The sequence below is a fragment of the Danio rerio genome, chromosome 10 (assembly GCF_052040795.2).
Source record: "Danio rerio strain M-AB ecotype USA chromosome 10, GRCz13ab, whole genome shotgun sequence".
Lineage (NCBI taxonomy): Eukaryota > Metazoa > Chordata > Actinopteri > Cypriniformes > Danionidae > Danio > Danio rerio.
Window position 1 is genome coordinate 5,043,120 of NC_141030.1, and position 17,629 is coordinate 5,060,748.

The 17,629-nt window shown below is 35.6% G+C and overlaps 2 protein-coding genes across 17 annotated transcripts in view; one reads left to right on the forward strand and one right to left on the reverse strand.

Moving 5' to 3' along the window:
* The window catches only part of plppr1 (phospholipid phosphatase related 1), a 373,756-nt gene that overhangs the window by 197,534 nt on the left and 158,593 nt on the right, over positions 1–17,629 (reverse strand). The window lies entirely within an intron of this gene.
* palm2akap2 (PALM2 and AKAP2 fusion) overlaps positions 1–17,629 on the forward strand; it is a 219,420-nt gene that overhangs the window by 45,250 nt on the left and 156,541 nt on the right. For all 15 annotated transcript variants that reach the window (XR_015500202.1, XR_015500204.1, XR_015500203.1 and 12 more), the window contains 1 exon segment: positions 16,008–16,088. Coding sequence is in view for 12 of the 15 variants with exons in the window: in XM_087268736.1 (XP_087124862.1) it covers positions 16,008–16,088 (81 nt within the window). In the remaining 3 variants the exon portion in view is untranslated.

A 17,629-nucleotide genomic window follows, 5' to 3' on the forward strand; every position in this document is an offset into this window, starting at 1 on the left:
ATTTAGAGGTGTGAAACAAATGTGACTAATCTGGATTTCAGTGCTCGCATGTGTGCATCAAGTTTAGATCTTGCATCAAGTTTACTTTGCTTTAGTGCATTGGCTTCCATGTTAAGGGTGTTTACACCTCTTAAGAGTGGTGCTGGATTGACGTCAGAACTTGAAAGAACAAGTCACTTTTAGTTCCCTGAAGATTTTTTCCTATGGGGTTTTATATGGGGAATTTTCAGTTAATTAGTAGAATAAGGTCTGTGAAAAAACTTGAGTGTTTTGTTCTACAACATAAACTGCCTCACATCCCAAACTTTAACATGTAATGTAACATTTTTAAAACACAAAAAACAGCTTCACATGCTTGTTTTTGGTAGGAGAGTGTCTAATCTAGGTTGGAGAGCAAACATGTTCCTCATACACTGTAAAAAAATATCCGTTAACTAGCAGTTTTCTGTATTTTGTGATTATTTTTTTTATTTTTATATTTTTATTTATGCCTTTGAATTGCCTTGGGGGACCTTGATCTTTCTTCCAACAACTCTTATCCTTGAAAATAAAAAAAGTTACTTTTATTAACATTTTTAATAGTTTAAAGTATATGTTGGTGTTGTATATTACTCTACAAGAACCTTGTAATAAACTGCAGGTGCATTTTCTGTTTTTTCGCAGACTTATTTCTCTATATATTATTTCTTAAGTTAAACATTTGCACAAACCAGTTACTTTTAGAATTATTTTTAATTTTAATAATAAAAATATAGATTTTGTATCTATCAGAAACATATCTGAAGGCGTTATTTATGTAAAATAATGCAAAATGTGATAAAAGTAGGGAACATATGTTGCTAATTGTTGTTTAACTTATTATTTCTTATCTATTATATAATTTCGAACTACTAAAATATCAATAAAAGTCACTTTGTTAAACCGTAGTTGAATTTTTAGCATCAAAAGTCGACAGAGCAGTAATCAAAGTCTCCTAATGCAATTCTTAAATTAGGAAATAAAAAGAAAAACAGAAACTGTTAATTAGCAAATATTGATTACAGCGTGAACTGAAAAAAACCCTTTGTAAAACCTCATAAGCAAACTACTATGAATCATTCTCCTGGGTGTTGACATTATTCCTGTAACACTCTTTCAACTGAACACTGTACTGTACATCAGCTGTATTCACACAGGCTTTTCTTACAGTGATGTTTGTTACAGTATGAAGCCGTGTTTGTCAAAGGAGAATGTGGCCTGTGTGGGAGTAGATGATCTGAATGGTCTCTGACTCCGCTATAGTGCCACTCTCGGTGGACTTCCAGTTGTTTTAATCTCAGGAAATCCCTTATATTTTGTGTCTCGCAAAAAGATGAAGCACTAATGAATTAAAGACCGGCCCTCAGATGTAGTAGAGACGGAGGAGGCGTTTTCAGCCCTCAATGCAGATGTTTTCCATTTGAGTTGCAAAACAATTCTTCATTGTTTGGCTCTCGGCGGCGCAAAACTCTCAACGTTACATCTTAGCATTTTTTATTACCTATTCATATAGCTAGGAGTGTAAAAAAAAGTCATACTCAAATGGAAGTATTCATTCATTTGGTTTAGTCCCTTATTTATAAGAAGTCACCACAGCGGAATGAACCACCAACTAATCTAGCATATGTTCGGAGCAACGGATGCCCTTCCGGCCACAATCCAGAACTGGGAAACACCCATACACTCTCACATTTACACACACACACTCACACATACAGCCAATTTAGTTCTATAGTGCATGTTTATGGACTGTGATGGAAACCGGAGCACTCGGAGGAAACCCACACGAACACGGGGAGAACATGCAAAAACTCCACACAGAAGCACTGCTGGTCCAGCTGGGACTCAAACCAGCGAACTACTTGCTGTGAGTCCACAGTGCTAACCCCTGAGCCACCATGCCGCCTATATGAAAGTATTGATAATGACTAAAATAAATAAATAAATGATAATGTAATTTTATTCAAGCATTAAAGATGTAAAATTACCCTATGGGAAACATAAAAACAAAGGCAAAATTGCTGTTTCAGCATACTGAATAATCATAATGCGAAGTTACATTTTAAATGTTTAAAACAAAAATTAAAATGCAGCAGTGGAGGACAAAATATTCAGCCCTTAGAGGAAAATCCTGTCCATTAGGTGTTGTTTCTGTATATAATATACAAAATATAATCATAATAGCATTTGTCCGCTCCTAGTTAGATCACTAATTGTAACACTAGGGGCCCTCATACACCTGGCACAATTAGGGGTAATCAGGAACTGGTGTCAGGAACTGGTGTGTCTGAGGTGCATGACGGGAGATGTAGTTCATTAAAGTGGCACTTGTGTAGTTGTTCTGCGATCTGCATAGGCTGGATCGCTGGTGATTGTGATACTAAACTTGATTTACAACTAATCTAACATACAGTTGAAGTCAGAATTATTAGCCCCACCCCTCCTCCCATTAATTATTAGCACCCCTGTTTATTTTTTTCCCTAATTTTATTTTAACGGAGAGATTTTTTTGAAACATTTCTAAACATAATAGTTTTAATTACTCATTTCTTATAACTGATTTATTTTATCTTTGCCATGATGACAGTAAATAATATTTGACTAGATATTTTTCAAGACACTTCTATACAGCTTAAAGTGACATTTAAAAGCTTAATAGGTTAATTAGGTTAACTAGGCAGGTTAGGGTAATTAGGCAAGTTATTGTTTAACGATGGTTTGTTCTGTGGACTATCAAACATATATATAGCTTAAAGGGGCTAATAATTTTGTCCTTAAAATGGCTTTTAAAAATTTTAAAACTGCTTTTATTCTAGCTGAAATAAAACAAATAAGACTTTCTCCAGAAGAAGAAATGTTATCAGATATACTGTGAAAGTTTCCTGAATCTGTTAAACATCATTTGGAAAATATTTAAAAAAGAAGAAAAAAATTCAAAGGGGGGCTAATAATTCTGACTTGAACTGTATATACTGAAATGTTCATTTAAATATTTCTTTTCATAAAATACGCAAAGCAATCAAATATGTTTTGTATGTTTAAAATATTAATAAATTGTAAAATATTGTAAATATTAAAATATTACAATTTAAAATATTAATAAATGTTATAATATTAACTGTATATTAAATTCTCATCCCTTGCTCTTATTTACACTAATTTGTATACTGAATATTCTGCCAATAAACTCAATAGATAGATTTTAGATATAAAGCTGTGGGGGGGTGTGGGGTGGGGTTAGACTACTTAAACATTTTCGAGATTTACTGGATAAGTTAATTATAGCTTGTAGTAAATTGTAAATATAGTTTATTCATTGTAAGTTTGATAATATTTCTTCTAATTACTATATAAAACATTGTCATTTACAGCATATTTTATCGTCAATCGTAAAAATATCAGTAGATTAGCAGTTTTTCTGTATTTTGTGATTCATGTTTTTATTATTATTATTTTTCCTTGTTTTTATATGCTTTTAAATTGTAATATGGGACACTGATCTTTTTTACAAAAACGTTTAACCTTGAAAAGTTAGAAAAAGTTACTTTTATTACCTGTTTAATAGTTTACAGTGATGAATAGTCTGGGTTGGTACGCGACAAAAGCCTTGTAATAAACTGCCAGGACATTTTCTGTTATTTTGCAAACTTATTTCTCTATATATTATTTCTTATACATTATATTAATTTCAAACTACTAAAATGTCCAAAAAAAGTCACTTTGTTTAACTGTAGAGATGAATTTTCAACATTGAAAGTTGACAGAGCAGAGACCAGCATCCCATAATCCAATTCACAACCGTAAATAAGTGAAAAACGCTTAGAAAATCACAAAATACACAAACTGTTAATTAAAAGGTTTCTTTTTTTACAGTGAATATATCAATTTATATATACATAAATAATAATTTCAGAACTTTTAAAACATTGGTATTGGGTGGCAAGAACTGACTATAAACATGTCTGCACACATGCCATTTTTTTAATAGTTTATACAGCCAAAAATGCTCTAAATGACAAGTCGTTTTTTTATGTTTTTATTTTTTATTATTGCTATTTTGAAAAAAATGTTATCGGTAGCCTTCAGAATAAAATAAAGATCAACTATACCTCATCAATCTTGAGAATTTTCTTTACATTTGTTTCTTTACATTTGAAGCAACGTGTTTGTATTTACAGGTTAAAAAAACAAGTTTGATTGTCTGTTTATCATATTTATTGTGAATAATACGGAAGAATATAAAAGGAGAAAAAAAAAACCTCGACGCTTAAACAAAATTGTAGGACCTTCCTCTTCAGAAATGTTCTCAAAAGTACAAACAGTCAGTCTGAATTGCAAGGGAAGTGAGTAAAGTACAAACACCTGAAACAAAGTATTTTAGCGAGATGCTGTGCTGTGGTGGGTGTGGAATTGAGTCTGATATTTGAGGATTATGTGTGTCTTATTTCTGCTCTGCTATGTGTCCACATACTGGCTGTGTAATGGATCTGCTATTCTCTGCAGTGGAGTGTGGTGTCAGTCCGTAGGGCATGTAACCAGTGACGAATGCACTGCTGGTGTAATTACAGCCCTGCGGTCACATGAGAAATCACTCGCATAGATTCAGAGGCCATGCTGTTTTGATGCACATTAAAGAAACATCTGTGAAAGAACCATGGTCAAGCTAAATTGCTGGAATATTTTACAAGCCTGCAGATTGTTAATGTAAACTAAAAAGCATTTTAGACTGATAAAACAAGATATTTGATTTGAAGTTCTGCAATCCAGGCTTGCAGAACCCTAGCTAACATGCACCATCACCCGGACTACAATTCTGTCACCTTATGAACTACAAATCCCATCATGCAACTCACACAGACCTGTTCCAATCATTACACACACACAGCTGGAAGCTGATTAAGGACTCATTACACAGACTATTATACACCACTCTTCTACACACACTTTGCTGAGTATTGTTACCCTGTAACTATATGAAGTAGGTTCTGGTCTTGTCTTGTTTAGCCTTATTTTGACCCTTTACCTTGTTTTATTGTTTTTAATTGTTTCCACCGCCTGTATCGACCTTTCGCCTGTTTTTAACTATGATTCTGGATTACTCTTATACTACCGTTTGCTACCTGTTTGATTGTTGACTGCCTGATTAATCTTATTAAAAAACTGTGTGTGGATCCTCACTTCCATTGTCCAGCTTCTGTAACATACAGACGCTGCACAACAGATGTGAGTTTGCAGTTGGCTAAACAAGACAATACAACGCTTCATAGAGTTACTGGGTAACAAGACTCAGCAAAGTGTGTGTGAGTGGTGTAAATTAGTTTGTGTAATGAGTCCTTGATAAGCTTCCAGTGTGTGTAATGATTGGAGAACCGGAACAGGTGTGTGTGAGTTGCATGACGGGATTTGTAGTTCATAAGGTGACCGAATTGTAGTCCTGGGGTGGTGCATGTTAACCAGCGATCTGTAAGCCTGGGTCGCTGATGATTGTGACAGTATGTATGTATGAATGTATGTATGTATGTACAGTTGTAACCAGAAGTTTACATACATTGTATAAAAAGGCGCATAACCATATAAAAATAAAGTCAGATGTTAATGTGACTAAATGTTTTCTCTTTTAGGTAAGTTAGGTTTTCAAATTAGTTTCTGTTATGCTTGATAGCAGAATAATGGGAGAAATATTATTTGAGAAATTGTTATAACTTTTCTTGAAAGTCAAGTTTACATACAATAAGATTATTATGCCTCTGAAAAAGCTCAGATAATGGTGTCAAGGTTTTGGAAGTTTCTGACAACATTTGAGTTAATTGGAGGCACAACTGTAGAATATTATTTAAGGAAAACCTCAAACACACTGCTTCCTTGTGGGACAACATGGGAAAATCAACAAGCCATAATCAACAACAAAGCCAGAATATAATTTGCTAAACTACACTGGTAAGAAAATAATTTTTAGAAACATGTCCTGCGATCTGATGGAACTAAGATTGAACTGTTTGGCCATAATGATCAGTGTTACATTTGGAGGACAAAGGGGAAAGCTTACAAGCCTAGGAACACCATCCTAACTGTGAAGTATGGGGGCGGCAGCATTATGTTGTGGGGCTGTTTTGCTGCAGGAGGGACTGGTCCACTTCACAGCATAGATGGCATCATGAAGAAAGAACAAATACTAAAGCAACATCTCAAGACATCAGCCAGGAAATTAAAACTTGGCCACAAATGGGTCTTCCAACCTTGGCTAGAGATTATGACCCTAAGCATACTGCCAAATTAGTTAAAATGTGCTTTAAGGAAAACGGAGTAAACTTTTTGGAGTGGCCATCACAAAGCCCTGATCTCAACCCTATAGAAAATTTGTGGGAAGAGTTGAAAAAGCTTGTGTGAGCAAGACAGCTAACAAATCTGACTCAGTTACACCAATTCTGTCAGGAGGAATGGGCCAAAATTCCTTCAAACTATTGTGAGAAGCTTGTGGAAGTATACCCAAAACATTTGACCAAAGTTATGCAGTCTTAAAGCAAAGCTAAAAAAATACCAAGGAAATGTGTGTAAACATTTGACTGTCTAAAAATTAATTTTAAAAAATCTTTTAAAAATTCTCAGTATTCTGGAATTTAGCTAATTTAAATCATTAAGGTAATTCTAATGGACATAAAATAGCAAACGTTTAGTATGATTTACCATCAAATATTTAAAAAAAAAATGGTTGCTCCATTTTTTTTTAGAGTGTATGTAAACTTCTGGTTTCAACTGTTTGTATGTATGTATGTAGGTATGTATGCCTGTATGTATATACTGTAAGTATGTACTGTATATCTACAGTATGTACAATATTCATGTATGTATGTATGTATGTATGTATGTATGTATGTATGTATGTACTGTATTTATGTGTATGTACTGTTTATGTGTGTATTTGCTAGTTTATGCCAAATCGTGTGTAAATCCAACATTTCCAATTCCGTAATTAAAAAAATGAAGAAGAAAAAAACACACCCAGAGGCACTTATTTTTTTTTTATCTAAACAGATGTGTGTTTGTTTTACAGCTAATCCTCATAATTATAGCCTAGAGCCTAATATGATTTCATACGTAATTAAAAAGTGATTATTCGAATGCTCCAGAGTTTACATCGCAGGTGCCAGAAAGATAACAACCTTACAAAGTGTATATAGTGTAGAATAAGCCAACGACTCTCCGCACAGATGAATGAAGTTAGACAGACACATCATGAGCTCTTCCAGCTGGCAGTCGTGATGGTTCACAACCAGACAGGAGACTTGATGCCAAAACAATCTCTTTAGATCTTGATAGTTTTTTTCTGTGTTCCTCTGTAAGCTGTCCATGCGCTATTTATTACATCATAAGCATGGCATTAGTATTCATCAACTACTTAGTAAACATTTATGTATATAAAAATACCAACACAGGCTCACTGTAAATATATCTTTCAGTTTACACTTTTTGTGGAACCGCAACAACACACTTAAACAAGTACATTTGACCGCCATTTCTAATTGAAATTAATGCTATGCTGCAGTATAACACTAACAACATTTTTGTCCTTTAATGTTATTCAAAGGGACATATTATTGATAAATGGATGTATTTTGTGCAGTTAATACACTCTTCAGAACAATTTAAAAGTGTCAATGAATTTTAATCGGATATGTCACTTATCTTTCTCCATGTTGACAGCTTTTCTGGTGTGGTCAGTTTGCCCAGTAGCTCATCTTGTATGGTGGTGTATTTGTTATGCAGAGCGCTCAGGCATCTTTTTTCTTACGTTGGCTTTTATAAAGTGGACATTTACAAGAAGGATGTGTATCTGAAACATATTTCAAATTCCCAAAAAATCTAGACAGCGCCCTCTAGTGGATTTGTCATTTGAAATGTGCCACAGAATGTACTCGGAGTGACAAAATTTACGTTTTGTTAAAATGTAGGTTGAGGGATGAATTTATAGTGAGTCTGTGTTTAAAAACACACATACACACAAACATATTATACATTACAGTAATAAAAAAACTAAGAAAAGCACTTTATTAGTAAACAGAATTTCCTTATAATCATTTGCATCTGAATTCAACTTCTGAATGAAAGGGTGTTTTTGGACAAAACTGTCTTGCTGGCAGTTTAAGGTCCAACTAATCATCAAATTTATGTTTGGTGAAAACTAATACATACACACACACACATATATATATATATACATATATATATATATATATATATATATATATATATATATATATATATATATAGAGAGAGAGAGAGAGAGAGAGAGAGAGAGAGAGGGAGAGAGAGAGAGAGAGAGAGAGAGAGAGAGAGAGAGAGAGAGAGAGAGAGAGAGAGAATTAAATTTGATATTTCTGTGCACATTTGACCAAATTGAACAAATAGTGATGTGCATGTAATTTTAAGTATGAATCTTAGGGCCAGATGAAATCTGCGGACATTTTTTGCTATTTCTGCAGAATTATTTTGGGAGTATCCTAACTAAAAAATAAATATGTGAAATAAATAATAATATATTTTTAACTTTTATTTATTGTTTACAATGCAAATCCAATTAGATTCACTTTATTTGGTAAACAAAGCAAGTGTCTCATATAATATATCTACTAAAAGACAGAAAATATTACTTTACAAACTGCATTGTACATAAATAAGATGAACATTTTTATATTAGTCAATTATATTACTGTAATTAATTTAAAAACTGAATCAACTTAGATTTACTCAAGTAAATAAACAGAATTAATGATGGGCTAAAAATCGGTGGAAATCTGCGCGCGCAGATTCCGTGTGGGCCTACTCATGGGTTATTTATACAAAAAGGTAAACTAAAGTAATGTAAATGCAAACTTTCCCAGTCTTAATCCAATTTCCAACCAAAAGTAGAAGGTTGTTTTGAGAAACTCATTCTTATTTTCAAATTATTAATATACTTGGAGGACCACAAAGTTTTGAAAGCAAGCACAACATTTCTGGGAGGAAAACAAAAGATATTTGAACAAACCAAATCTTTACGAGTGAATGTTATGAGTTTCTACGAGGAGCTCGAAACTTTGTTAGCAAACCACACGTTTCTTGCCAAAAGCCAAGGAAATGTGTTTCTCTAAGGAACTAAATATTTTTGAGCACACACAAAGTTGGAGCAAAAATGTTTTGCAAGCGAATGCAAGGCTTCTTTGGGGAACATATAAATATGGCATGCAAATGCAACATTTTCGAAGGGAATGCAGACCTTTTTTGAGAAAATGCAAAAGTTGTTAGAGGAACATGGATGTTTAGGAAACCTAACAATGAGACAATGCAGTGGAAATCAGTAAAATGCAGCAGTTCTGCAAGTGAACACTGACGATTTCTCAGGGAAATGCACAGGTTTCGCAAGGCTTCTCTGAGGAACCCAAACATTTTCTGAATGAATGCAGTGTTTCTCAGAAGACCACTAAAATGTGTTGTGTAAATGCTAAGTTTCTCTATGGGCTATAATATGCACTAAGACATAAATGTTCTTCCTTTTAGGGACTCCATAGCATATACATATATATTTACTTCTCGATATTTCCTTTTTCGTAACATATGCGTTAGGACAGGTCCGTATTGGCTAATCGTGAGGACCGGGAGAATTCCCGGTGGGAAGGTCCGTTTTTTGGCCGCGAGGGCCGGTGTCCCTAGTTCCAGAATCGGTTGCTCTCAGCAGTCACACTTTTTAAAATTTTTTTTTATTTATTTACTTGACCACAGCCTTCTTATTCATTATTTTACCGCAGCTCTGCTCTTTTTATCTATTTTCGCATAGCCTCGTGAGCAGGATGCAGCCTGCAGGTTAATGATGATATAACTAGATAAGTCACCATTCAACGTACAGCTGTTGTGGTACAGTGGTTAGTATACGTTATGACGAGGCCAACCTGGGTTCGGTCCTTGTCTGAGTAACAATTTTTTGTTTTTTCATTTTTATTGTTAAGACATAATACTGTAAGGGTTGTTGAACATTTGAAGTTCTAAAAGAGCTGTTTTCTCAAAAAAAGACGTGATAGTGTCATTAGAAACTGAATTGGAAATAACCTTATTTTAATATAGTCAGTGGTGAACTGAGGTGGGCCGGTCTGAGGCTTAAAACTCCAGGGCTGAAAAAGAGTCTCACTCCGGCCTTGCGTTAGGACCACAAAATGATAAGTATAAAACTAAAACCTTAAGTGTTTGATTCCTATCATTGAGATTTATAAATCATCTGAATAAATAAAGTAACTTGACGTTTGGTTTGTGAGTAAAGGACAACATTTGCAAAAGAAACAACAGCTGTATTTAAAAATCTGGAATCTGAGGTTTCAAAAATCACTGTTAAAGTTGTCTAAACTACTTAGAAGTACGTACTACTTTGTCTAAAAGTACTTAGAAATGCACATTATTAATCAAAAAGTAAGTTTTATATTTATTTACGGTAGGTAAATTACTAAATATCTTCATGCAACATCATCTTTACTTTATGATAGAATGATTTTTGGCTTTAAAATAAAATATCGTGAGCCATACAATGCATTTTTGCCAAACATATCTTCATGCAACTTAAAGGGGACCTATTACTTCTCTTTTTTACAAATAAGTCTCAGATGTCCCTAGAGTGTGTATGTGAAGTTTCAGCTCAAAATACAACACAAACACTATTTTGATAACACTTTGAAACTGCCCCTATTATTCTATGATTCAAAATCTGCTTTTTTTGGTGACTGTTGCTTTAAATTCAAATTAGATTGTGTTCTTTTCAAAAGAGGGCGGGGCTACAAACACCTATGCATCAGCATAGTGGCAGATTAAAAACAGGACTAATGTTATCTCAGTGAAAAACTGAAAATGTCAACACGAAGTAGCTCAGAATAAGGTAGTTTATGGAATACAGTGTTCATTTGTTCATCTTAAAACTCAACATTTATAATGCCTCTTACTGTGCATTTACACCGAAGGCGCCGAGAGTGTCAAAATTCGCTACACTGATCTCGTAGTTAAAGGAGTCATTGCAGCATATCAGTGTGTGTGTATGTGTATAAACATTATCACACTTCTAGCAGTGCGATATAGCTGTATATTGGCACTGGTGGGAGGCATGCAATGGCTCGAGGCCACATGCCAAGGGCCTTAGAACCGTACTATGTATAAACCATTTATAGTAGTCAATTTTTCATAATAGGTCCCCTTTAAGACTCCACAGTCACATGTCACAATCAGTAACTACGCTCGAGTCACCACAGTTCTCAGCTCAGTCAGTTCCTTTTAGCGTTCATGTAAAATCCAGTGGCATCGTTCACTGACAGAAGTCTAAGGGTCCATTTTTTTTAGAGGCCCATTTGTTCACATCTGGATAGCATATCAGTTGTTTCCCTTGTCTGAGCTCACAGGGGACCAGACTCACTGCAGCAGTGCTCAGTGCTGGAATGTGCTCATGAAATTGTGTCAAAGAGAGCCAAGATATGTGAGCGCACGCTCAACAAAGCCGAATAACCCACATATGTGGCTCAGATTCCCTCTGTGGGCTTCTGTGGTCATGTAAAGGGAGTAAGAATTAAATCATCTGCAGAGAGCAAACCTGTGGGGCTTGGATTATGATGTCATTTCGTTATTTGAAAGATGGCATTAAAAGGTGTGGACAAACTTTTTGCTGGCACTTTGTTTATGCTTCCTTGAACCATACAGTGTTATTTCACCTACACTTTGTGGCCTATGCATACTAGCTTTCTTGATTTACCTATGTTAAAGGTGCAGTAGGAAATCTGGGAAAATGCTAACTTTACCACTATAGCTTTGAAAATGCACGTCCCTCTCTGCCGTCCAAAGCAAAGTCATGAATGCACACACCGATTACATAACCAAAGACAAACTTGCTGGGAGATGACCATCTAAAACCAGCTTGACCAGCCTAGCCAGGATGGGAGTCCAGCCAAAACCAGCTATGTCCAGCTTAAACCTGGTTTTAGCTGGATTTAGATGGTCATTTTCCAGCCAGACCAGCTAAAACCAGGCTGGAAATGGCTGGAAACCAGCCTGGAAATGGCCAAAACCCCTCTAAAACCAGGCTGGTCAACCAGCTAAAACCAGCCAACCAGCCTAGGCTGGTTTAAGCTGGATTTTTCAGCAGGGTAATGTGTTATTTCACCAGCTATTCGTGGCCCATGCATACTAGCTATCTTGATTTACTTTACTTTTGGTGAAGGTGCAGTAGGAGATCTGGGAAAATGCTAACTTTAGCACTATAGCATTGAAAACTCAAATCCCTCTCTGCTGTCCAAAGCAAAGTCATGAACACACACATCGAATAGATGACCATAGACAACCCTATGACACTATATCACGTGTTACTTTATTAACACTTAAAGGCTTATGCATACTAGCTTTCTTGGTGTACTTAACTTATAATAAAGGTGCAGGAGGAGATCTGGGAACATGCTAAATTTAGCATTATAGCATTAAAGAAATTGAAAACCCACTCTACCGTCCAAAGCAAAGTCATGAACGCATACACCAAATAGATGACTATAGACAACCTTAAAACACTAGATCATGTATTATTTCATCAACAATTTGTGGCCTTTGCATACTAGCTTTCTTGATTGCAGCAGGAGGTCTATGAAAATGCTAACTTTAGCACTATAGCATTGACAACGCACGTCCCTCTCTGCTGTCCAAAGCAAAGTCATGAACACACATACCAAATAGATGGCCATAGACAACCTTATGACACTAGATCATGTGTTATTTCATCAACAATTTGTGGCCTATGCATACTAGCTTTCTTGATTGTAATAGGAGATCTGTGAAATGCTGACTTTAGCACTATAGCACTGAAAAGGCACATCCCTCTCTGCCATCCAAAGCAAAGTCATGATGCACACATCGAATAGATTTCTTGAACTAATTTCCTTATGTTAAAGGTGCAGTAGGAGATCTGGGAAAATGCTAACTTTAGCACTATAGCATTTAAAACACACCCCTTTTTGCCGTCTAAAGCAAAGTCATGAACACACACATCAAATAGATGACCATAGACAACCTTATAACACTAGATCATGTGTTACTTCATCAACACTTAAAGGCTTATGCATACTAGCTTTCTTGGTGTACTTTACTTATAATAAGGGTGCAGTAGGAGATCTGGGAACATGCTAACTTTAGCACTATAGCATTGAAAAGGCACATCCCTCCCTGTCGTCCAAAGCAAAGTCATGAACGCACACACAGAATAGATGACTATAGACAACCTTAGGACACTAAATCATGTATTATTTCATCAACAACTTGTGGCCTTTGCATACTAGCTTTCTTGATTGCAGTAGGAGATCTGGGAATATGCTAACTTTAGCACTATAGCATTGAAAATGCATGTCCCTCTCTGCTCTCCACAGCAGTCACGAATGCACACACCGAATAGATGAACAATAAAACACTAGATCGTGTTATTTTATCAACAATTTGTGGCCCATGCATACTAGCTTTTTTGATTTACTTATATTAAAGGTGCAGTAGGAGATCTGTGAAAATGCTAACTTAGCATTATGGCATTGAAAATGCACGACCCTTTCTGCTGTCCAAAGCTAAGTCATGAGCGCACACACCAAATAGATGAAAATAAAAAACCTTATGACACTAGATCATTCGTTATTTCACCAACACTTTGTGGCCCATGCGTACTAGCTTTCTTGATTTACTTTACTTTTGTTAAAGGTGCAGTAGGAGATCTGGGAACATGCTAACTTTAGCACTATAGCATTGAAACCACCCTTTGTATTTTATCATTACTGTTCAGTTTCACGTATATAAACTATGTAGTTAATACTTCAACTATGTACTAAGTTGGTACCATCACTAAACCCCTAAACCTAATCTTAACCCTACTGAAAAATCCAGCTTAAACCAGCCTAGGCTGGTTGGCTGGTTTTAGCTGGTTGACCAGGCTGGTTTTAGAGGGGTTTTGGCCATTTCCAGGCTGGTTTCCAGCCATTTCCAGCCTGGTCTTAGCTGGTCAGGCTGGGACATGACCAGCTAAAACCAGCTTGACCAGCCTAGCCAGGCTGGGAGCCCAGCCAAAACCAGCTATATCCAGCTTAAACCAAGGTGGTCAAGCTGGTTTTAGCTGGATTTAGCAGGTCATTTTTCAGCCTGACCAGCTAAGACCAGGCTGGAAATAGCTGGAAACCCGCCTGTAAATGGCCAAAACCCCTCTAAAACCAGCCTGGTCAACCAGCTAAAACCAGTCAACCAGCCTAGGCTGGTTTAAGCTGGATTTTTCAGCAGGGAATTCATTTAGTAACCTTAAATAACTCGGTACGTTAAGTATATGTTCTGTAACATAAAAACTGCTACCAACTTTTCTCACATCAGCCATATTTCCAACACACCCAACAGTATTTGCCATGATAAACAACTTTATTTCTGTCCCCGTGCAACTCTTTATTGGAGATGAATGACTTCCTGTTTTCTTGACGTCAGCAGTGAAACAGCTGCTTAAGTGTTTAGATATGAATAGCTACAGTAAACGGATTTCTTTGTTTTCCTAGCTAAAATGCTTTCCTTAGCTAATGTAACAAAAAAAACTCAAAACAATGTGAAGAAATCCTGAAAATGCTTCTGGACGGGGTTACATTGATTTGATGCAAGCTTAATTGTCAACAAGCATCTGCACTCTCAAAAATAAACGTACGCAAACTGTCACTGGGGTGGTACCTTTTCAAAATGTACGCATTTGTACTTAAAACATCCATGCTGGTACCTCAAAAGTATATATTAGTACCTAAAAATTTTAAGAGGAACATATTTAGGTATCAATATGGAGCTTGTAGGTACAAATTTGTATTTTTGAAAAAGGTACCACCCTAGTGACAGCTCCTGTACCTTTATTTCTGAGAGTGTATGAAGGCATAACATTGATTTAAATCCATGTTTTTTATTATCACAGAATTCATTATTTGTCATTGAAGTTGTTGACACACATAAATATCTAGGGGTCGTTGTTGACAACAGCTGTCTATAAAAAAAAGTTCAACAAAGAGGAAGAGTTCTGAGGAAACTTAGATCGTTTCAGGTTTGTACCTCTATGATGACACGGTTTTATAAACTATTTATTGAATCCGTTTTCTCTTTCTGCATGGTAGCTTGATACAGTAATCTGAGTGTGTCAAATAAGAACAGGCTGAGTAGCCTGGTGAAGGTGGCAGGCAAGATCATCGGTTTTAACCAAACTGGTCCAATGGTAATTGACCATAATTATGTTTTAAAGAGAGCTCTATGCACCCCGGATCATCCAGTGTACTCTGTGTTTTAGCTGCTGCCATCAAGACAAATAGAACTAGAAATTATTTTATAATGGTGGCCATTAAGTCATTCCAGGGGGAGGGAGATGCACCTACAGTACATAATGATGTATTGTATGTTGTGTGGTAATATTTTATTAATGTGTACATGGAACTTCGCTTGTGTTGCTGTCACAATCACCAGCGATCTAACATCCAGAGAGTGCTGGTAAACACGAACTACAAATCCGCCATGTTATGGACAACATATTAAGTCATGCAACACACACACTCACCTGCTCCAAGTTTCCACTGATTAGACTACTACTTTCTTCTGTAACGGGGATGTGACACTGACAACGGAGGTGAGGATCCAAATGCAGGGAACATTGAATGTGTTTGTGCTGCTTATGTAGTGCAGTAATCAGTCCCAAAAGCGGCATCAGCTGTGAGAGTCTAATCAGTGGAGACTTGGAGCAGGTGAATGTGTAGCATGACTTAATATGTAGTCCATCACATGACAGATTTGTAGTTTGTGTGAATGTGAGTTTACCAGGGATCTCTGGATGTTAGATCGCTGGTGATCGTGACAGTTGCAGCACCTTGCTGCAATTTCAGTTTCCCTAAACTGGATAATAAAGTTAAGTCTGAGTCATTTAACAGTATTTTAACACAACATTTTTATTATGTTTTCAGGAAAAACGAAAAAGACAAGCTGAGATCGAGGACAAAAGAAGACAGCTCGATGAACTTGTTCTTCAACTTCAACATTTCAAGGTAAGAAAAAAGGTCTTAATAATTTCTAAAAGCTTGCAGAAGGGTTTCATTGCAATCATGTTTATGACGGATTTATGACAAGTTGTATTGTCTTGATAAGGTCAAGATGTCATAACAAAGACGTTGAAAGGTTGGGATATAGTTAAGTCAAGTTGTCATAACAAATACTTCTCAAACAATGCCATCTTTGCATTTAAAATGGTCTAACTGAGCATGCATAATATCTCCATAATAATGATGTGTCATATCATTAATATAAAAGTGCCATAACAGAACACACCGTCAAGTAAAGTCTTACAAAGATGTGATTACTTAATTAAATATGTATATTAGGCTATTATTTTTAATAATCTAAATTATTTAATTTATTTGCACCTTTTTTCTATTTTATTTATTGTGTTGGTAACATTTTAATTTAAGCTACAATTCACACTATTATTTATAGAAAAATTATTTATTGACTCAACTTTCTGCAAAGCATTTTTTTGTTGTTGTTGTTGTTGAGTTAAGTTTAACCCGATTTAAGTTGAGTCAACTCAAAAAGCTTTGCAGCAAGTTACCTTAAAATTTTAAGTTGAGTCAACTTTTTTACAGTATACTGGATAATGACCTTCCTATTTTTTTATATAAATATTTAATAATATTTGCTACTTGATCGTTTATTGAGGTAATAGCCTTATTTAATGTGTGGATAATGGTGTGAGCTATTGAACATTAAAAAAAAGTGTTAGCATTTTATTGTTTGTAATTCCCTTTTATACTGTATTACTGACATTTTCAACTCAGTGTTGTTTGTTGACAGAGAAGACATTTTGAAAATGGATTTCTCTCTGAATGAACAGATAAGGGGTTTGGGGTCATTTTGGAGATTTTTACTCATAGAAATTATCTCAGAGACCCTAGAAGTATAAGATCGGCTGGTGTTAATAAGCTTTCATAGGATGGTGAAATGAGATTTTGGTTTTGAAACTTAGAGAATTAATCCTTTTAACTTTTATTTTACCTTTCCTCTCTCTGTCTCATTTATATTTATGCAATATGCTTAAAACCAGGGGCGATTTTAGGAGTGTCATTTTAGGGAGGGCTACGTAATGTTGTTTACACCAGAAGCAACATGCGCATATAAATCACGCTATTCTTGCCTAAATAGACACGTAAATATTTTGAGTTTACTCACTTCATTCGCACATCAAATTCACTTCACATTTCAAATCATGGTCAAGGCTTCTGTCCGCCTGGTGACTCTAGTTTCGTTGCTAAATAGTTAACATGGATTCTATTAAGAGAATAGCTTTGTTTATGTGCTTTAGCAAGACTGAAAAACAGTGTAAATTCGTTTGGCGCTGTGTCTGAGTCTACTATATCCTTTCAGAGGTGCACCAAGCTCTGTGAGTTAAAATTCTCCAGAATCCTCCAGCAAGAGGATTTCTCAAGAGGAACAGTCACTATGTCATAATGCCCTTACAAGAGCAAACTCCTGATTGGTTAATACTGCGAGAATGTCTGATAAAATTCAGATTTTCCATCTCGAGCAAATCGGC